At 38.5% G+C, this 22856-nt stretch overlaps 3 protein-coding genes across 5 annotated transcripts; 2 read left to right on the forward strand and 1 right to left on the reverse strand.

Moving 5' to 3' along the window:
* Positions 1-10516: 10516 nt before the first annotated feature.
* On the forward strand, positions 10517-11643 carry LOC103419560 (aspartic proteinase CDR1-like). The gene has a single exon (XM_008357660.3). The coding sequence runs from the start codon at positions 10522-10524 to the stop codon at positions 11626-11628; it is 1107 nt and encodes a 368-aa protein (XP_008355882.3). The 5' UTR covers positions 10517-10521; the 3' UTR covers positions 11629-11643.
* A 722-nt stretch (positions 11644-12365) lies between these two features.
* Positions 12366-16297, reverse strand: LOC103419502 (uncharacterized). 2 transcript variants are annotated; one of them, XM_008357600.4, is made up of 2 exons: positions 15931-16297; positions 12366-14933 (listed from the first exon to the last, which is right to left on the reverse strand). In XM_008357600.4, exon 2 carries the CDS (start codon positions 14812-14814, stop codon positions 12616-12618), a length of 2199 nt encoding a protein of 732 aa, XP_008355822.3. In that variant the 5' UTR covers positions 14815-14933; positions 15931-16297; the 3' UTR covers positions 12366-12615. The 2 variants fall into 2 exon arrangements, with proteins under 2 accessions (XP_008355822.3, XP_008355823.3); XM_008357601.4 differs by having other exon boundaries at positions 12366-14943.
* A 945-nt stretch (positions 16298-17242) lies between these two features.
* Positions 17243-22040, forward strand: LOC103434185 (probable myosin-binding protein 4). 2 transcript variants are annotated; one of them, XM_017331747.3, is made up of 5 exons: positions 17260-17506; positions 18437-19629; positions 19812-19910; positions 20034-21358; positions 21475-22040. In XM_017331747.3, the coding sequence occupies exons 2-4, from the start codon at positions 18582-18584 to the stop codon at positions 21356-21358; spliced, it is 2472 nt and encodes an 823-aa protein (XP_017187236.3). In that variant the 5' UTR covers positions 17260-17506; positions 18437-18581; the 3' UTR covers positions 21475-22040. The 2 variants fall into 2 exon arrangements, with proteins under 2 accessions (XP_008370719.3, XP_017187236.3); XM_008372497.4 differs by having other exon boundaries at positions 17243-17506; positions 19812-21358.
* The last annotated feature ends 816 nt before the right edge of the window (positions 22041-22856 follow it).

Genomic DNA, 22856 nt, shown 5'->3' on the forward strand with positions numbered 1-22856 from the left:
TGCCTTGACACCGGCGCTAGCAACCATATGTGCGGAAGAAGAAGCATGTTCGTAGAGCTTAATGAATTGGTGAGTGGCAACGTTTCTTTTGGAGACGAATCCAAAGTACCCGTCAAAGGAAAAGGTAACATCCTAATTCCCTTGAAAATGGCGGTCACTAATTAATTTCAAATGTCTATTACGTGCCCAATATGAAAAGCAACATTTTGAGCTTGGTTCAACTCTTAGAAAAAGGTTATGATATTCACATGAAAACTTATAGCCTTTTTTCTTAGAGATGAAAAAGGAAGATTAATTGCCAAGGTGAAAATGTCAAAGAATAGGATGTTTCCTATGAATATTCAAAATGATGTTGCAAAGTGCCTCAAAACATGTTACAAAGACACATCCTGGCTTTGGCATCTTCGTTTTGGGCATCTTAACTTTGGGGGACTGAAGTTATTATCTAAGAAGGAGATGGTGAGAGGCTTACTGTGCATCAGTCGCCTTGATCAAGCTTGCGAAGGATCTTTACTTGGGAAACAGTTCAGGAAAAGCTTTCCAAAGGAGTCGACCACAAGAGCCCAAAAGCCACTCGAGCTCATTCACACCGATGTGTGCGGTCCAATAAAACCAAGCTCTTTGGGTAAAAATAATTATTTCCTTATCTTCATTGATGATTTTTCAAGAAAAACTTGGGTATATTTCTTGAAGCAGAAATCAGAAGTCTTTGGAGCATTCAAGAAGTTCAAAGCCGTTGTAGAAAAAGAAAGTGGTTGCAAGATCAAAGCCATGAGATCTGATCGAGGAGGAGAATTCACTTCAAAGGAATTTCAAGAATTCTGTGAAGCTAATGGAATTTGTCGACCTTTGATAGTTCCAAGATCCCCTCAACAAAATGGTGTGGCGGAAAGAAAAAATCGAACCATCCTCGACATGGCTTGAAGCATGCTCAAAAGCAAGAGATTGCCTAAGGAGTTATGGGCAGAAGTTGTAGCATGTGTTGTCTACCTATCCAATCGGTCTCCAACAAGAAGTGTGTGGGGAAAGACTCCGCAAGAAGCATGGAGCGGAAGAAAGCCGGGTATCTCCCATCTAAGAGTTTTTGGAAGATAACCCATGTACATGTACCAGACGAGAGGAGGACGAAACTCGACGCCAAAAGTGAGAAGTTCATCTTCATCGGTTATGACTCAAATTCAAAAGGCTATAAGTTGTATAATCCAAACAATAGGAAGACGGTGATCAGTCGAGACGTGACGTTCGATGAAGAAGGAGAATGGGATTTTGGCCCTCATGCAGGTGATCTTCACTTCTTTCCTCAGTTTGAAGAAGAGAATGAACAAGGGATGATGGAGCAAGCAAGAGAGGTTCAACAAAAATCCACTACTCCACCTGTTTCACCAACATAAACCAATCATGGTAATTCACCAGCATCAGCATCATCAAGTGGGAGTTTAAATGAAAGAGAAGTACCACGCACAAGAAGTCTACGAGATCTCTATGAGGTAGCTGAAAGACTTGATAATCCTACACTTTTCTATCTCTTTGCTGATTGTGAACCAGTTGACTTCCAAGAAGCAGTGCAAGATACTAAGTAGAGGAAAACAATGGATGAAGAAATTGAAGCAATCCAGAAGAACGATACATGGGAACTCGCTATTCTTCCGAAAGGATACAAAGCCATCAGAGTCAAATGGGTGTATAAGACAAAGAAGAATGCCAACGGAGAGGTCGAAAGATACAAGGTGAGATTAGTGGCGAAGGGCTATAGTCAAATAGTCGGAATCGACTATGATGAGGTATTTGCACCCGTTGCTCGGTTGGAAACTATACGATTACTAATTTCTTTGGCAGCTCAAAACAAATGGAAGATTCAACAAATGGATGTGAAGTCCGCTTTCCTAAATGGAGTTCTTGAAGAAGAAGTCTACATTCAGCAACCGTTAAGCTATGAAATCAAAGGGCATGAAGATAAAGTTCTGAAGCTGAAAAAAGCCCTCTATGGGTTAAAACAAGCGCCACGAGCATGTAATAGTCGTATCGACAAGTACTTTCAAGAGAACAACTTCATCAAGTGCCCTCATGAACATGCTCTCTACGTCAAAGTCAAAGATGGAGATATTCTAATTGTATGCTTATATGTGGATGATCTAATCTTCACTGGAAGTAATCCAATCATGTATGAAGAGTTCAAGAGAGTGATGACCAAAGAATTCGAGATGATCGACATCGGGTTGATGACATACTACCTAGGCATTGAAGTCAAGCAGAACAAAGAAGGCATTTTCATCTCCCAAGAAAGCTACACAAAGGAGATATTGAAAAAGTTCAAAATGGAAGATTGCTAGCCCATAAGCACGCCAATGGAGTGCGGAGTCAAACTAACCAAGCATGACGAAGGAGAAAGTGTAGATCCAACATTTTTCAAGAGCTTAGTTGGAAGCTTGTGCTACTTGACTTGCACAAGACCAGATATTCTCTATGTCGTCGGATTAGTCAGTCGCTACATGGAGAATCCCACAACTACACATTTGAAGATCGCCAAAAGAATTCTTCGATACCTTAAAGGTACTGTTAACTTTGGCTTGTTCTATTCAAGCTCTAATAACTACAAACTTGTTGGATATAGTGACAGTGATTGGGCAGGAGATTCCGACGATAGAAAAAACACTACTGGATTTGTGTTCTTCATGAGAGACACTGCATTCACATCGATGTTGAAGAAGCAACCGATTGTCACTCTCTCTACCTGCGAAGCTGAATACGTAGTTGCTACCTCATGTGTCTGTCATGCAATCTGGCTGAGAAACTTGCTAAAAGAATTAAGCATGTCACAAGAAGAGTCAACAGAGATCTATGTCGACAACAAGTCTGCAATAGCTCTAGCAAAGAATCCAGTATTCCATGACAGGAGCAAACACATAGATACCCGCTATCATTACATAAGAGAGTGTATTGCAAGAAAGGATGTGCAAGTGGAATACATGAAGTCTCAAGACCAAGTCGCCGACATATTCACCAAGCCACTCAAACAAGAAGACTTTGTTACATTAAGGAAATCAATCGGCGTCACAAGACAAAATTAAGGGGGGATGTTGAAATGTAATCTTGTCTTGGCCCAAGACAATTGATTCGGCCCATACACAAAGAAAGATCCAAGCACATGCTAGAGAATTCTAGCAAAGTTCAAGTTGGTGAAGAGTCTAGAAGAATGGTGAGGATTCCACCAACATACAAGATTAGTGTAGATAATTCTAGCTTAGGAAGGTAGTGGAATTATCTAGATATCTCTAGCATGATACTTCCATGCTTCTCCAAGGTTCCATCCATGCCTATGAAAGGAGAAGGCATCCATACCATTTGAAACAACCAAGAGAGCAAGTAGTGAGAAGTGAGAAGAAGCAACAAAGCTTCTAAGAGTGTTTGAGTGTTTCCTCTTGTACTAAGTTTGTGAGTGAATAAAAATCTTGTGTAATACATTGAGTGTTCTTTCTTCTTCTTGCTTATCAATTCCGCTGCATTACATTATTCTTTGTGAGATAAACGTCTCCAAAGTAGTGAAGTCTTTTTAAGCCCCAACATTCTGCGCGCCTATATACTTTTCATGCTTTTGGAAACTCATGAAGCTTCGTATAGTGTAAACTAGCTGGAGAACGTCATAACCCTTTCAATTGCTAGTGCTGTATTAGGTGTATGTATGTGTTAAAGCAAGACGTTATTTTCCAAACATAAGAAAATCGGAGCTGAATAGCGTGGGAATATTACCAAACAACACATCCTTTAGAAAGAAAAAAGAAAAGTTTTTCCTTCATTATTTGGAATCTAGACCAAATTCTCCCTTCATTTTTTGCAAAGGAAATTACTTTCCGTGCAAACAATCACTCCTAATTACACATGCAGACTATAAATGATGATTTGTGAGCTATCCATCTCTCACAACTTAACCCCTTAAACTGTTAAGAAGTTTTCAGCAACAGTCTAGTCACAACACCTTTTTCTTCACTAACCCATTTAGTCCGACAGTTTATACTTTTCGTCACACTTTGATTGTGACTAAAAGGCTTCTAGCGTCTGTACCCTCGTATTTTCAGAACTTGCGCGGTTTTGAGCTTCTCTAAGATAGCAATGGGAAATAGACAGAGTCAAGATGGATCCAACTCCAAGGGTGTTTGTGAGAAGATCTTCAGCTCTCTCTGCCCAAATCTTCAGACAAACCAGCACGCACACCACAAACAATATGCAGTTCCGGCCTCTTCTGCTCCAAACACCTCACTGCCAACTCATGACCAAACTAGCTTTTCGAATAGTATCCAGATCAAACTGTCCAATTCGTCTGGAGCTGAAGCTTCGTCAACTGGACTGGCACGAATGCCCAAGGCAGATATGAGAATGGAAGACAATGATGCATTTTCTGACTACATTAACCGCACAAGGTTTAAGATCAAAGCTATGTCCTCCAATGTCAGCATTGAGAGGGTTGCCTCCATAGCAGATGATGCTTATGAAACAAAGCAAGAAGGTGATGAAGGAGACATGTTTATGGATTTTATTAAGCGCACTAAGTTTAAGATTAGAAAGACACACAGCATTGGAAGCAGAATGAACATCTCCTTTAAAAAGTAGGAGACTTGCAAGGTCATGTTGAATAATGGTGTGGTGATTGCCAGCATATTCTCTCTCTCTCTCTCTCTCTCTCTCTCTCTCTCTCTCTCTCTCTCTCATATTTCTGCCCTGATACATGTATTGTATGTGTGTATACAGCTTTTGTGATGTTATGAATTGTCCTGTATGTTCTTCCTGAGTTAATAATATTAAATAATTTGTCTTCATGTGTTTCAAGAAACCTTAGTGAACATACTAAGTAATCACGTTAAAATGACGAAGAACTAGTCAGCTTTACTCACTTAGGGATCTTTAATATGCATAGAAATCATGTGATGCAGGAAAATGTAACTGAAGTTAAAGAGTTCCTAAAGGTCATCACTTTTAACTTCAAAAAGGAAGGAATCAGATAATAAGTAGGGTTTAGGGTTTAGGAATGACAGTAACTGAGCTAGTGTTTAAACAAATTTATCTCTAAAGTGCGTATTCATCTCCATTTTCGTGCACGCTTATTGAACGAAAGAATATAAACTAAATCCAAACTCAGCTGCAGACTTTATCTGATTCCATTCAGACAATGAAACATATATATATTCTAGTTTGTTTCTATAATAATGATAGAGAGTTTGGAAACCAGTAGCAATAGGGTGAGCTTCCACTTTACTAAGAAATTAGGGGCAAAATAAACTGGGAATACGATCCCATGCATCACTAATTCATTTCCAAAAATCAGAAAGTTCTCCTTTATGAAGAGTTTTTTTACTATTTTAGCCAAAGTTTCCCTTCATTTCTACATATATTTTTAGTTTGAGCAAGCATTGCAAGAACATGCTCTCAAGATACCTAACTTCTCCACCAATCTTATAAATAAGTTTAAGGTCTCTCTTCTTTCTATTAAAGCCAGCGAAAAACACTTCTCCAGCCATTCTTCATTAAGCTATCAAATTATTTCATCTCCTAAAAACCAAATGGGAAAGAGTCAGCATAGCTCAAACTCCAAGTGTTTGTGCAAGAAAGTCTTCAGTTCTCCCTGCCCCATTTGTAAATTGGCAGCAGCACCAAATCATGTTTCAGTTCCGGGGAAAAGAGAGCATAAAGCAAATATGATTCCAACAACAAAGGTTCCTGCTGAGCCGAGTCATGCCAAGGCTAGTTCAAAAGTTGAGAAGCAAAAGTCCAAACTAGTGCCACAACTTACGAAAACAAATAGGACAGTAAGTCTGGGTTACAATGATGCGTTTTCCAACTACATTAATTGCGCAAGACTTAGGATCCAAGCTATGTCCAATGTTGGAATGGAGAAGATTGCCTCCAGATCAACAGATGATGAATATGATGCAAGGAAAGAAGACAACACAAAAGATGCATTTTCAGATTATATAAATCGTGCAAAGATGAGAATCAGAAAGACATCAAGCATTGGAAGCAGAAAGATTTTCTCCTTCAAACGAGAGTAATTAAGGAGAGTGCAAATAAACAATGGAGATTTGATGTATGTGTAAAATAATGATTATGCTTAAAGTCTTGATGTGAAAAACTTAATAAGGTTGTGTTGGTCATTTGTAGTGATTATCTTCCCAGTTTGTTTTCAAGCTTAATTACCGTATCATTACTTGTAATTTATGTATTCCTCTGAATAATATGGTGGTTCATTTTGTTTGTTATTTGAGATTTCACTTTGTGGTTATAGATTTCAGCCTCGGGCGTTAAATCAACATCTTCAGGTTGATTTTATTTAGAACAAAGCTAATGTCTTCTGAATAATATAATGCCTAGAGAAATTTGGAACATGTAATATGGTGTGCTTGGTGGATTCCACTTCATTTAGAAATTAGGGGTAGAGAAAGCTGGGAATATTATCCAATCCCACACATCACTTCATTTGAAGAAATCAGAAAGTTCTCCTTTATGAGGAATTTTACTATTTCAGCCAAGGTTTTCCCATCCATTTCTGCATATATTTTTAGTTTTCGAACAAGGATCAGAAGGACATTTGCGCGCATGCTCTTTAGTTTTTCATTACTTCATCTCCTAAACTTACAAAAAGCTTGTTCATTTCGATTTCTTGAAAACCAATGGCAAAGAGTCAGCATAGCTCAAAATCCAAGTATTTCGGCAAGAAAATCTTCAGTTCTCCTTGCTCAATTTGAAAAATGGCGGCAACAGCTCATGTATCAGCCGCACAGGAGGAAAGGAAGACCAAGGAAAAGATGCCTCCGCCAACAAAGGTTCTTGCTGAGCCGAGTCACACTAATGCTATTTCAGAAGTTGAAAAGCAAATCCCAAAGTAGAGGCACAACTTACAAAAGAAAATGGGACAGAAATCTGGATGACAGTGATGCATTTTCCAACAACATTAATCGCGCAAGAATTAAGATCAGAGCTGTATCCAATGTTGGCATGGAAAATATTGCCGCTGGATCAACAGATGATGGAAATGATACAAAGAAGGAAGACATGGCGAAAGATACGTTTTCAGATTATATAAATCGTGCAAAGATGAGGATCAGAAAGACATCAAATTTTGGAAGCCGAGAGGTTATCTCCTTCAAATGAGAGTACGAAGGGTGAAAATATACAGGGGAGCTTTACAGTTAGCTTAGAGGATCTCAATCTACAATGACAGTTTCCATATTTATGTCTATGGTTGTGCTAAGGTCTTGATTAATAAGGGTTGTATTGGTGATTCCACTGATTATCTTCGTAAAATTAATTATAATCCATTAAAAAGTAGGTATTCGAGATTTAACTTTGCGGTTATAGATTTTAGCCTCAGTTGTTAATTCAAGATCTTTGTTAGCCAGCAATTTGGTATTAGATTTTTTTTTTTGGCAGCCATGAGAAAAGTGAGTTGATTACAATAGCTGTGATTTTCAGACTTACATGATCGAGCATGAAGAACTTGTACGTAGAACATGCATATGGTTTGAAATTAAAGAACAAAATTCAGCAAAGGAGGATCATGTTCTACAACCAAGTGTTTCATTCACAAGCTGGTTTGGTGTCCAAGCTGCTTAAGCGGATTGCAAACGCTTGGAAGGAGGACAGCAGGTAGCGATCGATAGTCCAAGGTGAAGATGTCTTTTTCAATCTTTCGATTCTTTCCACACTGTAGGATTCTCTCTTGCTCTTCAGCCAAAACATTGTGGGACGGATCAACAGCTGCCACAAGTTGGATTTTTTTAACAGAAGCCAGTGTAACACGTCCTCTAAAGTTAAGGTACCAGCGTTGTAGCGCTGCTCATGCCACCTAGGAGGCTTAATTATTTTTCAACACCGCTGATTTTGCACCCGGGTAGCATCACCAAAAAAGAATCATGACTTCAAGGAAGAAAGTGAATTCTTCTTGACTATAAGCTAGTTCAAGGTTCTCCCAGAATAATTTTCCTCCAGAAAGAATTATTATTTCGAACTTTCAATTATTTATAATTAGTGGAATCACTATGTTTTCGCGCATTTGTAAGCATCACGAAATTAACAGATTCGTGCACATGTTATGTTGTGTAAAACTGCTGGAGAGCATCTAAAATCTCGTCAAGTCTTTGTGTTGTTGAAGTGTGCTTGCTAGATTCGTGAAGATAAGGACGCATTGGGTGGGAATATGATCCCAAACATCATATCACTTGGAAAAAAAAGAAAAAGTCTACTTTATGGAGAATCTTAGCCTAATATGTTTCTCTATGGTTTCCTTCGTCCAACCCTTTAATTATTTTACCCAACAAAAGCTTTCTTACTTATATCTCTTCTCTTCCAAACATACAACAAAGTCTCCCGTTTTTTATCTAGCAAAGAGAAAAAAAGTTCAGACTCCCATGGCGGGGCGTGAAAATATTTTCAGCTCATTTATCTGCTGTTCTACTTGTCAAGAACATGATCATCGCAATCATCGCTTCTCATATCGCCAACAAGACCCTGTCCCTGCTTCTCATACTCCAAAACCTTCACTATTATCCCACGATCAGAAGGCTAAGAAAGCTAATGATCATAAAAAACCTATGTCAGAGGTTCAGAAACTGGCTACCAACGATGGATTTTCTGATTACATTAAACGCACAAAGATGAAAATCAGAACTCGGACGAATTTTGGCGGTTGGAATAGGAGTGCCTCTAACTCCAATTTAGATGATGTACATGTACATGTTGCAAAGAATGAGGATCATACCAGGGACATATTTTCAGAGTACATCAATCGTGTCAAGATTAAGATCAGAAAGACGACGACTGGTATTGGAAGCAGCAGAAAGAGTTTCAAAGGAGAGCACGTACGAGAAACTGGGTAGCCTTGATCAGTAGAAAATGTTGATGTTGGTATTCCCCCAGTAATTTGTTGTGAATTTGGTTTGTCAAAGTCGAGAATAAAAAAGTTATTCCTGGGAAATAGCTGCTTCAGCTCAGTTGTCTTGTACTATATACATATACACACTATAGTTTGTGTTCATTAGGGTTAATTTCATGTCAGTCAACTAATCAAAATAATTGGTCAAGTTTAAAAATATTTTTCTCTTTAATTTGCATGCTTAATTTCATCTCATGCAACTAATCAAAATAATCAAATACAAAGTAATTTAAAGACTTTGACACGAGTACTTAGTACGTAGCAACTTAATTGAAAAAAAAAAAAAAAAAACCTCTTTAACTGATTCACAAGGAAGAAATAGCTAATGAACCTAATAATTACACAGAATTGATGTGCTAGCAAATCATAGAGAAGCTAGCTAGCCAGGATTTTGAAATCAATGGTCACAGAACCTCATGAGCGTTTTTGAAGTACTTGTTGGTCTGTTGGGACTTCATGAACTGAGGAGCGCCTGGTGTTTGTAGAGGGTACAATTTGTAAAGCCTCATATTTTCAAGTGTGCATTCAACTTCCTCGCTCATCCCTTCCACTTTTCGCCTGTGGAATTCCTCTTCCTCCTGCATGCATCTCTCCTTTTTGCCTACTTCCTCCTTGACAAACTCCACGAAGCCATCCTTTCGACCTGCAGATAACTCCTCATATTCAATCATCTCATCCGCCATCCTTTCGGACAATGCCAGTAAATTCTAAAGCTCTGATTGGAACTCGGCCGTTCGATTGCTGACATAGGCTTATGAAGTTGTGAACCGTTTGATGACTTACGAGATGAACGGTTCTGATTTCAACTTGGAAGAAAGTAGCTAACTAGTATTTCCATTTCTATATACGATTGGGACTAATTTTCATGGTTTGTTGCATCCACTACGATCTTCTCATATTGGTAGGTGCAGCAAATTTTGATTGGAAAATTGAAGTTCTTTAATCTTTGAGTACGTACGTAGAATACCAACCTTAGACGGCCATATATCCATGTGTAACTACCAGACTTTAATACATATATTTTCATCATATATAATAGGCATAAAATAATAGGGTATATGGCTAGAGATTTTATATTTAAACGCTTACATATTTATAAATATAAAGGCTTGAAATCGAAGAATTTTTTTGAGAAATTGTCATATATTTTAGTAGGTAATCCAAGAAAAGTATTGTATAGAGCATAAGCAACATTAATACAGGTGATCCATGAAAATCCATGTTGATTTCTACATAGATGCACAGGTGATCCATGACAATCCATGTTGATTTCTCTATAGATTTAGCCATCAATGCAAATCTACCACCTTTTACTTCAAGGCTTTGTGTACAGTGTACTCACGTTTATATTGCCTGTATATTTGCAAGCAATCTCATCGCACATCTTCTTCCTCTCTCTCTCTTTCTCTCTCTCTCTCATGGCACCTATGAGTTATTCCACCTTTGGTGCAGTGACTATTCTTTTCGCTTCTCTTGTATTCCAATCATCATCAGCAAATATCAATGGAGGGTTCAGCGTCAAACTTATACACCGAGACTCACCGAGTTCACCCTTCTACAAAACTCATCCAAAGAGCTTAAACAAAGTCTTTCGACGTTCCATGAGACAGACATTCTATCCAAACAGCGCACAATCACAAATAACTGCTGACAATGGGCACTACCTTTTTAAGCTCTCCATCGGAAACCCACCATTGGATGTTTATGGCATTGCTGATACAGGCAGTGACCTAATATGGACACAATGCGCACCATGTCCCGGCTGCTACAAGCAGATTAATCCGTTATTCGACCCGACAAAGTCCTCAACATACAAAGACCTTTCTTGTTATACACAAGAATGTCAAACAATTGGCACTATTACATGTTCACTTCGACACGCTTGCAATTACACTTATGCGTACGGAAGTGCTGCTGTTACCCAAGGGGTCCTCTCGAAAGAGACGATTACCATAACATCCACCTCAGGGAATGCTACTTCTCTGGAAAATATTGTGTTTGGTTGCGGACATAACAATACTGGGACTTTTAACGAAAACGAAATGGGAATCATCGGCCTTGGAGGAGGGGACCTATCCCTTGTTTCCCAATTGAGTCCCCTTGTTGGAGGCAAAAAATTCTCATTCTGTTTGGTGCCATTTCACACTGATCCTAGTATTGAAAGTAAGATCAGTTTTGGGGAGGGTAGTGAAGTATCTGGAGACGGTGTGGTTTCGACGCCCTTGGTCACCAAAGAAGACAAGACTCCATATTTTGTAACCCTAAAAGGGATTAGTGTTGGAAATAAGTTTGTGCCTTTTAATTCATCGGGCGAAGTTTCAAAAGGCAACATGTTCATGGACACCGGCACGCCTCCAACCCTAATTCCGCAAGATTTTAACGACCGTTTAGTGGCGGAAGTAAGGAGTCAGATTCCGATGACGCCAATTGGAGATGATCCAAGTTTGGGAACTCAGCTTTGCTACAAGAGCAAGACTAATCTGCAAGGGCCAATATTGACTGTGCACTTTGAGGGTGCTGATGTGAAGTTAACACCAATACAAACATTCGTTCCACCAAAAGATGAGGTTTTCTGCTTTGCAATGCAAACTGTTCCTTGGGATGTCGGTATTTATGGTGGCTTTGCTCAGTCAAATTTCTTGATTGGTTATGACCTGGAAACAATGGTGGCATTTTTCAAGCCAACTGACTGTACGAAACATCAATAGATAAGTTAAATTACATAATAATAGGTGGTTCTTTGATCATGATCGTAATCTAGTATTTCATGTTTCGTTTAGTTCTCGTTTTAAGTTGGGTGTAGTCAACGAGAAATTCTTGGGTTCGGCCACTTGTGCCACATCACCCGTTCGGCCATTCTCACAAAAGAGAAAAATCTTTGTATTTGATCTCACCCAACTCCACATTTCTCCCACTTGTTCATCAATAGATAAGTTAAATTACATAATAATAGGTGGTTCTTTGATCATGATCGTAATTAGTATTTCATGTTTCGTTTAGTTCTCGTTTTAAGTTGGGTGTAGTCAAGGAGAAATTCTTGGGTTCGGCCACTTGTGCCACATCACCCGTTCGGCCATTCTCACAAAAGAGAAAAATCTTTGTATTTGATCTCACCCAACTCCACATTTCTCCCACTTGTTTCGAGTCTTCTGCTCTATACGGGCATCTGCTCACAAGAATATCTCTTATTAACTGCCCTGCAAAAAGAACGGAGATACGAGCCAACATGTACAACAACAATCAAACCTTATCCTACTAAGGTCAGTTGTATGAATCTTAGAACGCCATTGTGCTAGATTTTGCACCAATCTTCCGTTAGCTCCAAGTACTCCAACATGTGTTAACAATATTTAACACTGCAAGACTTTCGACCCAAAGAAAAGCACTGCAAGACTTGTGTGTTGCTCCCATTGACACGGCAAAATCTCAAGTGTAACCAGTGATATAAACATCACAATCTCACAATCAACATTGAAAATTATTGGCGCTAATAACATTCATATTATGACAGCAGATAATAAGCCTTGAGGCACATAATCTTGTACGAAATACAGCATCAACTAGCAAAGACTACATAACTAATTACCGATCTAACTAGCAAATACAACAGAAATAATCACAAAGCGAAAATTCCTTTTTGAACAAACGAGGGACGGACTCAGATTGCACACTAATATCCAAGTAGTGATACTGATCTATATGGGAGCCGCACAAGTCGTCCTAAAGTGGCCGGTTTGATTGCACCGACTACAATGCACAACTCGCTTCACACGGCCACGGTCTTCTGCTCGAACACGCTTCTTTCGCGGTCGTCCTGGTGGGCGGAGTGACTTAGGTGGGTTGATTAGAACATCAGCAACCATGCTCGCATTTGGATCTCCCTCGGATAACTCCTTCCAGAGGGACTTGTCTGGAATGGGATGTATTGTCTGTGAGTATGTCTTCCGATAGGTTGTGACTGTGAAGCAGCTCTCGGTAAACCGATTGACTTGCTGCCTGCACGATTTAAGTGCTGCAACAGCATGTGCACATGGCAAACCATAAAGCTGCCAGCCCCGACAAAGGCAGCAACGGTTTCGAATGTCCACTATGTTCGTCCCTTCATGGGATATAACTTCAAATTCAGCCTCATTAGCACGAAGGACCTGATAAGTACGTGCACGCTCTTCAGCCTCCGCGACACGCCTCTCTGATCTGGGCACAAGAATCGATGTCCACTGCATACTGACCTCTCGACGCTCATTGAACCAAGTCATCAGCTGCCTTCTGATAAATTCCATCATCTGAATGATTGGAAGCCCCGACGCCTCCAATATCCAAGTATTTAGAGATTCAACTATGTTAGCTGTCAAATGCCCAAACCTTGTTCCCTCAAAATAAGCAGTAGCCCACAAGCGAGGTGGAATTCGCCTAATCCAATATGCAGCATCTTGTGATATCTCTTCAATCTCCAAAATTTTTGCTTCAAATTCTATAACAGTGAGTACCTGAGCAGCCTCCCATAAAAGATTAACAAGCATTGTATTGTTAAACTCTTTGCGGAAGCTATCAATCAAGTGGCGCATGCAAAATCCATGAAAAGCAGTAGGAAAGTTTGCTTCAACTCCATCTACAATGCCCTTCTGCCTGTCTGATAAAATTGTAAGCCTAGGCATGTTTTCTGTATTAATCTCAAGCAGATTATGAAGTTCAGAAAGAAACCACATCCAGTTATCATCATTCTCTTCATCAACAACCCCAAACGCCAAAGGAAAGAGAGCACCATCACCATCAAAACCGGTCGCAAGAAGCAAAGTTCCCAGATACTTACTTTTTAAATATGTCCTATCAAGTCCAAGTAGGGGCCGACAAGCATTCAGGAAACCATAAATTGATGCCTGAAATGATATGAAGAGGCGCTGGAAGCTGTTATCATTCGGGCATGCATAAACAGATGCAATACTCCCTGGGTTTGTCCGCTTCAGCTGTTCACAATATTGTGGAAGCAAGCGATACCCTTCTTCAAAGGATCCACGCATTGCAGCCATGATACGCTCCTTGCCTCGCCAAGCTTGCTTGTATGATAAGGTGATACCGTGAACTCGGTGAATCTCCTCCAGTATCTCCTTTGGCTTGTAATTAGGGTTCTCTCTAAGCCGTTGCTCCACAGAATTTGCAACCCATTGAACTGAGGCTTGCTGATGGCCAAGATGGGAAATTCCTCCACATGTATGATTCTCATGGATGGTCCTGATTGTGAAAGTTGGAACTCCGGGAAGCTTTGCAGCATGGATACGCCATGGGCATCCCTCAGTGGCACATTTAGCAGTGAAGCGAGTCTTGTCAGATTTAATAGTCTGCATTTCAAAGTGTAAGGCAATAGCTGTATCCCTCAATGCTCTCCGGCAGCTCTTGACATCAGGGAACTCTTGCCCCACTGACAATTCATAATTGGGATTTACAAGCGCCATACGGGCCTGAATCACAGGACTGGGGCTTAGTGCAACTGCAAAATCAGATTCCTGGATACTCAAACCATGGGCAGATTCTATCCCCATTTCATTATTTTGATCCATAGACAGTTCCATATTTTCATCAAGTTCTTGGTTCTCTGAGACAGCCAATTCATTGTTCTCTAAGACCATATTATGGTTCTGAGTAGAAAGAGGCAATTCATGGTCATCATGATTAGGTTTCCGATCCACACCTAACTCATTATCATGCCCATAGCTGTGATCATCGTCCCCTTCTGGGTCATGGCTCTGTCCTAAACCCAATTCATGGTCGTGGGCCTGTCCCAATTCAAAATCATGATTTTGCCCAAGGCCTACGTTATGATTGTGGCCTAGTACTTGCTGATTCTGCCCAAGTGCTAAATTGTGACTTTGCCCAAGCATCAAATCGTGGTTAGCCATTGAAGAAGTCAATCACACTGTATTAAGTATAACAAAGACAGCAACAGCTTCGCAGCCTCCCAAGGATACAACCAATTTATAATTGGAAGCACTGCCTTTCAAACTGTACTAAAGCATGCCTACAAAGCACTATAACTACGGTCAGTAATGAATCACATACCTCTATCGCATCAAACATCTACTCTAAACCCGTACACATCTCCATCACAAGAAGATAATACAATAAATTTGGAAAATATAAATACACACTTAGCAAGACAAACACTCAGCAATTTCTATAAATGCTTTCACTTCTAAAATCTGCATGCCTCCAAAGCAGTAACAAGCTAAAACCGTGACCAGAAACAAGGCAATTGAAAAGACAAAGATGCCAAGAGAAACGAGAGGGGGAAGAGAAAGAGTGCAAGAGAGGAAAGCAAGTAGAAGAAACTTATATATTTGTGCGCCAATTTTCGTATAATACCACAAAATACACACACACACACAACCCAAGCTATATTCTAAAAATTGCAAAATAGTACATCCACAACTTTGAAACAAAAAAGTGCCACGACATTTTACTTTGAAACATTTAAAACATCAACTGTGGCTATTGGAGATCTAAACCAATCAAATAAAACAAGTATCTCATCTGCTTGTGCTGAGAAAAAGTATGAAAACAAAGGAAATCGAAAAGTCTAACCAATCCCTGCACATTCATATCTCTTACAGCATAAGCATCACTCAGGTGGTTCACATACTATGGCCATTAACTAAACCGAGCTTGCATTCTTTAAAACCAAAACATAATTTCAGCACAAAAATCCCTACTTTTTATTCACCTCTTCTTCGAAAAAATTTCCGATCCACTGAAAATAAGTAAAAACCACAGAATGAACACATTTATTTTGTTCAATCATCATGGACATCAAAGCCAAAGCAATAATCTTTCAACCAAAAAACAATCGTTAACCCCAAATTAACAGCAAAACAAGCTAAATTAACACAACCCATTAAAGAGCCACTCAAGAAATACACGATCATATTCATTAAACTTTCAAAATTGAAATAACTCCAAACAACACAGACCCAATTAACTAAAAGCTCTCAACAGTGAAAGATCAAACAAAAGGGTACCTGAAATTTTCGAAAACCCTAGCTCCAGACCCGATTAAATCCTACAAATTCATCATCAAAATCGTCCCAATCAACAAAACCACGAACTGGGTGCTGCTGAAAACACCAAGAATCAAAGTCCCGAAGCGACGGAAGACGGATAGAGCTCGAAAGTCAAGGTCTTGGAATTGCAGGAAGAAGAGGGACGGAGAGTGCAGAAAAAAAAGGGGCAAAAAACAGCGACAGTTTGAAAAGATGGAGTGGAAGGAAATTGGCGGGTAAATTGCGAAGAAAATCGTGAAGGGCAAGAAGGAGAGGAAGAGAGATTGGGAATTACAGGGGCAGAAGAGGCAGTATATGTTTAGGGTTGAGAAGGGAAATACAGGTATGATGGAATTGAGAAAAAAAGAGGGTATTTAGGTCAAAGAAATTGGGAATGGTTTTTTGGAATTACTGTTTTGCCCTAATTGGTTTATTTAGGATTTGCCTTTCTTGGAAAGGCAAGCACTCCCACAAGTCAAATAAAGTAATTGTAACCGTATGAACCCGTATTCAATATAAACACTTGAAAACGTTGTTAACATGATATATCGAATTACATGTATGGTAATTTGTACACGCGATTTATTAAGTGGTGTGAAAGCACTTAAGGAGCTTATTGTAATATTTGATTTGTATAAATACGACAATTGATATGTCATTTGTTATTCGTCTTTAATATGTGATGATTACAGAAAAAACTATGACAAAATATCTTATTAATATGAAATTAAAATGGTGAATTGCTTTGATGATTAGGGTCTTTTAGTTCAAATTATTCATTGTTTATTTAGTAAAAGATTAAAATAATTTACCGTAGATAAACTCAGAGATAACTTCTATCGATTTTTATTGTCAAAAACAAAAAGTTACGTTAATCTTAATGATCATTGTAGCTAAAAAACCAAATAAAAATTTACTTGTTTCATTGATATTTTTTTTTTAAAAAAACAAAATTTCCCCGGGAATCTTTGCTGTTCATCTTTTTTTTTGGTGGGAAAATCCTGGCCATTGATTCAAGTCCAACTGAACAGCCTATTTAATCTTTTTTTTTTTTTTTGAATTTTAATGAAACACTTATGGTACTGTTAATTTTAACGAAAAACCACATTTTTACTTTAAAAAGTCAATCCTGATATTATTTACCTACAATACATTTTTGTTATTTTTGTTAAAACTTAAAGTTTTCAAGCATTTTTTATTAGTTTTTTTTTTCTTTTTTTTTTTAATTTTTTTCTTTTTTTTTTTAATTTTTTTCTTTTTATAGAGGGACCTTTGCGTACGGTGTCGTTTTGTCCTGGATCGGCAGCCGACATTTTGGCTTCTGTCCGTCGGCTTTTGTTTCAACTCCCAACTTTTGAATTCTTGCGATGTGGCACGACAACGTGCGTCGTCTGATGTCGTAAAGCTTCAACCTTTGGGTTGATACTTTCGTTGTTGTCCCCTCTCTCTCTCTCTCTCTCTCTCACCAAACCCATTATTCCTTTTTTGGTGTTTGTCATTGGTTCTGAAAAATTCAATCATTCCATTTCCTTCTTTTGTTCCACCACATGAACAGGTCAGTTTCTAATTTCGTAGTTACCCGACCCAATTACAATAATGATCAGTTTTTTAGTACGTTGTCGTAAATATTTGATCTTTATATTATAATGTGGTCGATATTTGATTTTGGTTACGGGATTTGATTTCTGATCATTTTAATCAAAATTTCCCAAGTTATATATGGTGATCTGAAATTTTTGTTGCTAATTGAATTGGGTTTTGGTTGAATTTGAATCAGGCCATTAAAGGTTAAACCTTCTGATGGGTATTGGTATTTCAAGTGATTAAATTTAATTTCGAAATTAATTTTTTGGTTTGTTTCTTTGAATTAATCTTTGTGGTTGGTGAAATTGTATTTGGAATTTTTCGATATGGGTTGTCTCAGGGCTTTCGTTTGATCTTCTGAGATGAATTGGTCAGTGCTTGCTGCTATGAACTTGTACTTTTCAGGCGTTGACCCTCAAAAGTTTCTGCTTTTAATGGAAATGTAAGCTTTTGATCATGTGGGTTTTGATCCTGTTGAGAAATAAGATTTGGGGCATTAGCAATTGGTTCGATCTTCATGTTGTCGATTCTTTTGATTTCGGTTTTTCTACGAGAAATGTGGTGTGTGTTCTTAAGAATGTTCTGTTATGCATGTCACTTGCTTCCTTTTTTTTTTTTTTAGGAAAACTAATGAAAATGGTTTGAAAACTTTGAGTTTTAACGGTAAGGACAAAATAAAGGATAGAGTAAATAGTACCAGGATTGACTTTTTAATGTAAAAATGTGGTTTTTCGTTAAAGTAAACAGGACCAGGAGCTTTTCGATAAAGTTCCCTTTTATTTTTTCGGGTCAAGATGTTTCCTTTTCAGAATTCTTTTCGTTCAATGTAAATTTCGGGTTCATTTTGTTATGTTTAGATTGCTCCTTGCTGCCCTCTCAGCTAACAGAAGTTGGAATGCAGGCCTAAATTCCGGTGCTAAACTAGCTGTTTTGGTGATTGGTCTGAATATCCCGAATCTCCCTTGTCCGTTGAGGGAAATGTTGCTGGATTTCACCTTGGATTACTGATTCACATTTGAAGGACTAGTGTTTCCTACACTGAGCACATGGCTGCCTCGGGGACTTCATCTGCATTGACGCAGAAAGCCCCCCAGGATTGGTCTAAAGCTTTGGTACACGCTCTTTTTGAATGGCTGCTGATTTCTATGCTGTTTGTTTACGCCATATTCTCATATGTTATTACGAAGTTTGCTTATTACTGTGGATTGCAAGCGCCTTGTCTGCTGTGTTCAAGAATTGATGATGTTTTGGGAAAGGAAAAACTTGGTTATTATTGGGACCTTTTCTGTGGAAATCATAAGTCAGAGATTTCTTCGTTGGTTCTTTGCCGTACTCACAATAAGCTTGTAGATGTTCATGGAATGTGTGAAAGTTGCCTCTTCTCATTTGCAACATTTAATAGATCCAATGCCGAGACTTACGGATTACTGGTGGGTAAGTTGGGGGATGATCCTAAATTTGATTTCGATGAGGACCCTTTACTCGTGGGTCATAATACTTGCTCTTCAAGCAGAACGTTGTGTTCTTGTTGCAATCAGCCATGGATTTCTCGGGGGCATTCTCAAACGTTGATTCAGACAAAAATATTTGGCGCTGATGCTGAACTCGATATGCCCCTATCTCGTTCTATTGAACATAATCAGAAAGAACCGAGGAAGGCACGAGATGAATCATATATGTCAGCAAGAACCAGTCATATGAGAGAGAATGGGATTCACCCTATATCTCATATCCGATACACAGAACTCAAGGTTAACTCTGATACTGAATCGGAAGTTCATTGTTCTGACAATGAAGGTGCAAGTGCTTTGATTCATGAAAGAGACAATCCCAAGGAAGATAAATCATCTCTGAGAGATCCAGCATCTGTTCCCAAGCCTTCAATTTTGGTCTCACAGACACAAGTTGATTCTAAGTCCCATGGTAGTACATCTGTAGCATCTACTGTTGCTATCGGCCATGGACTGGAGGAACTTAACTGGCAACAAGTTGGAAGCAAGGCTGATCTCCCTCTGTCAACTGCACCCATCGTTGACAATCACCCTCCATCATCAAATGCAATGAAACCCCCAATTGAAGTATCAAAACAAAGAAGTGAGTTCGGAACTTTTTTCAGTTTCCTCTTTTCTACATTGTCTTGATTTCGCTATTTTTTTCTCTTTGAATTCAACATATTATTGATTTTTGTATGAAATGCTTCTGCATTAAGCACCCATTGTTTACTGCAGTAAATTAACTTTACAATGATCATTCTTGTCTGTGGTGGTTTCTCTCAGTTGATATTACTGGAAATCATGAAATTGATCAAACATCTGTGGCGGAATCTGGGGAATTGTACAAGGGAGAAGTCAAGCCACTTGCAACATCTGAAACAGGTTTGGAAACAAACCTTGTTTCAAGCAACGCTAATGAGCAAGTAACCAATGTTCTAGACCTTGGTGATGCTTATAAACTTCTTGTTGTTAGTAAAGGAAGGCATTTGTCTGGTGTGGTTGCAGAACAATGGATTGGGAAGGACTCTTCTAAAGTTACTGAAGATTTGAAGGTCTTGCTGTCACAGTTGTCTACCACTAGAGGCCTTGAGCAATCAACAGGCGCAACGAGTCCGAGATTGTCTGCAAATAGTGGAAGTGCAATGAGTCCGAGATTGTCTGCAAATAGTGGAAGCGTAATGAGTCCAAGATTGTCTGCAAATAGTGGTGATTTGAAAGCTTTGGATACTTCCAGTTATTTTGGAATGCAGATACATAACAAGAGGATCTCACTTGAAAGAAATGAGTCTGGGCTGTCCGTGGATGGGAGCATTGTCAGTGAAATTGAGGGTGAGAGTATGGTTGATCGATTAAAGCGTCAGGTTGAGCATGATAAGAAAATTATGAGCGCTTTGTATAAGGAGTTGGAGGAAGAAAGAAATGCTTCTTCAATCGCTTCAGATCAAGCAATGGCCATGATTACAAGACTGCAAGAGGAGAAGGCAGCACTCCGTATGGAAGCACTCCAGCAACTAAGAATGATGGAAGAGCAAGCCGAGTATGATAATGAAGCTCTGCAAAAGACAGACGACCTTCTTGTCGAGAAGGAGAAGGAAGTACAAGATCTGGAAGCGGAGCTGGAATTTTATAGGAATAAGTATCCCAATGAATCGATGCTAGATAATCTGGCAGAGACAACCGGTGATATTCAGGCAAGGGATATTGGGGTTGTTCATTCCGAATCAAGCAGCATGGAACATAGTTCAAGTGTACATAAACATGTGGATAATGGAAAGCCTCATACACACAGCAAAGTTGAAGGAGCCGCTACAACTTTTGGTGACAAGGATGGTAGTAGTGTAAAAGCTACACTTTTGGATTTCGAAGATGAGAAGATACAAATCTTACAGTATTTAGAGAAGTTAGAGAAGTCACTTTCTTTGCTCTCTGCCAATGGGGTAAATTCAGATTCGTCCAAAGGTGATTGTTCAAAAAAGGGAGGTTCCCAAGAAAACCCTCTGTCAGTGCAACATGAAGAGTCTGTATCATTGTCGGGACATACTGAATCACTTAAAAGCCCTCAGTCAAATGACAAGGGACAGTGTGATATTCGTTGCAGTGGGCCAAACTCTGCAGATCTCTGTCAAGTAACAGATTTAGCTTCTCTCCGGATCCTGAGTTCCAATGTGTTCAAGAGGTTGAAGGCACTCGAGGCAGACCGAGAGTTTCTTGAACATGCGATTAACTCACTTAAACACGGTGAGGAGGGACTGACGTTCATTCAAGATATAGCTTCTTACCTGGGAGAACTACGACAAATCGGGATAAGAAGAGATCAAACATCAGCTTGAGTATGTAACGCCGTACATCGTAGTCTTGCCAGCATATCTTATATCTCTTCCAAGTACGTGGCTAGGACAGTAGAAGCTTTTTCCCTTTCACTAATATGTAAATTGTTCTATGTCAGGTGGCATGCTTACATGACATGATCTTCGAGAAGTCAGAAGGCGGGTACCTGTTTATCGAGTCTTTGGATTGAATAAATCGAAGAAGAATCAAAGGACAAAAGGAACGGAAGGACCAGAAAATGAGAGAACGGGAGTTTGAAAATCACTACCCTCGAAGATTTGGCGTATCATGTGTACAGTAATACTTGCTTCTTTTTTTTTTAACCTCAACAGTCAACAAAAAGAAAATAATAGGATTCGAGTCCCCTCCCTTATACTATACAGTTGGTCGTTTTTTCTCCCTTCGCCCGCCTTTTTTGGGGTCTGAGACCGTCTGACATATTTCACATTTTACTTTGGAAATATGTAGATTTGGTGAGCTTTTTATTTTTATTTTTATTTCTTTTACTAATTGAGTTTGAGTGGGAGTTTATTTGTTTGGTTTAATATTCTTCTTTTTTTTTCACCATTTTTGGTTTTTAATTTTTAATGGAGTGGATGAGTGATTGAAATGTAAAACGGGTGAATATTGTGTGTAAACTGTCAAGTATCAATAAGAAGATTGATGTCATTCCATTTTGTGCAACCTCATAGCTTGTTCTTTTTCGATATTTAAAAGTTTAGGATGAGGGGAACCTACCCGTCCAGGGCAAGAGCATGTCTGATACCACAAGTCTCTTTAAGGACTTACAAACGGGGTCTTTGCTTTTTTTTATTTTTTATTTTTTAAACAAATAACCCACCAAGATGGAACTAGAACGTAGACATTAGTCTAGCGAAGAGAATGATTTTTACCAACTAAACTAGCCCTCTTTTATATAAGTCAATTTAAACCAATAAAATTCACATTGAGAAACAATTAAATCCCAATTGAACACTCAATTTTTTTTTTTTGGACAAAACTAAATTTTTTATTAAATTCCAGAAAAAAGATTAACAAACGAGTTTGTTCAAGAAAAAAAAAAGAGAAATTAGGTTCTCATCCCTCTTTTTTTAATTCTATTTATTGAAACCTTATTTCTTTTCAAATTTTAATCAAGGTCCCTTGGTTTTAATAAACATCATTAATTATTTAAATAATAAAATATTTTACATATCAAGATAATTAAATTTTATTTCTAAATTATTCATTTGGTGTTATAAACGTTACATTTGATATATTTATATTTATGGCTAAATTTTGTATCATATATTTTTATTTTTAGTTTGTACTCATTTTAATTTGTAACCTTTTTTTTTTAAATTGTGCCAATTTTCTACTAGTTTTAGTTTGTACACATATATTAATTTCTTTTTGTGTCCATATTTTTCAAACTTTTATTTGTACTCATATTTTTTCGACCTTTTATTTGTGCCCATAATTTATTAATAATATACCCATTTGTCTTTAAAATGGTACCAC

Source organism: Malus domestica, chromosome 04 (genome assembly GCF_042453785.1).
Source record: "Malus domestica chromosome 04, GDT2T_hap1".
Taxonomy (NCBI): domain Eukaryota; kingdom Viridiplantae; phylum Streptophyta; class Magnoliopsida; order Rosales; family Rosaceae; genus Malus; species Malus domestica.

Coding starts and splice junctions, on each gene's coding strand:
- LOC103419502 (XM_008357600.4), bottom strand. CDS start 14,814: ATGGCTAACCACGATTTGATGCTTGGGCAAAGTCACAATTTAGCACTT.
- LOC103419560 (XM_008357660.3), top strand. CDS start 10,522: ATGAGACAGACATTCTATCCAAACAGCGCACAATCACAAATAACTGCT.
- LOC103434185 (XM_008372497.4), top strand. CDS start 18,582: ATGGCTGCCTCGGGGACTTCATCTGCATTGACGCAGAAAGCCCCCCAG. Junction 19,630..19,811: donor TGAAGTATCAAAACAAAGAA/GTGAGTTCGGAA, acceptor GGTTTCTCTCAG/TTGATATTACTGGAAATCAT.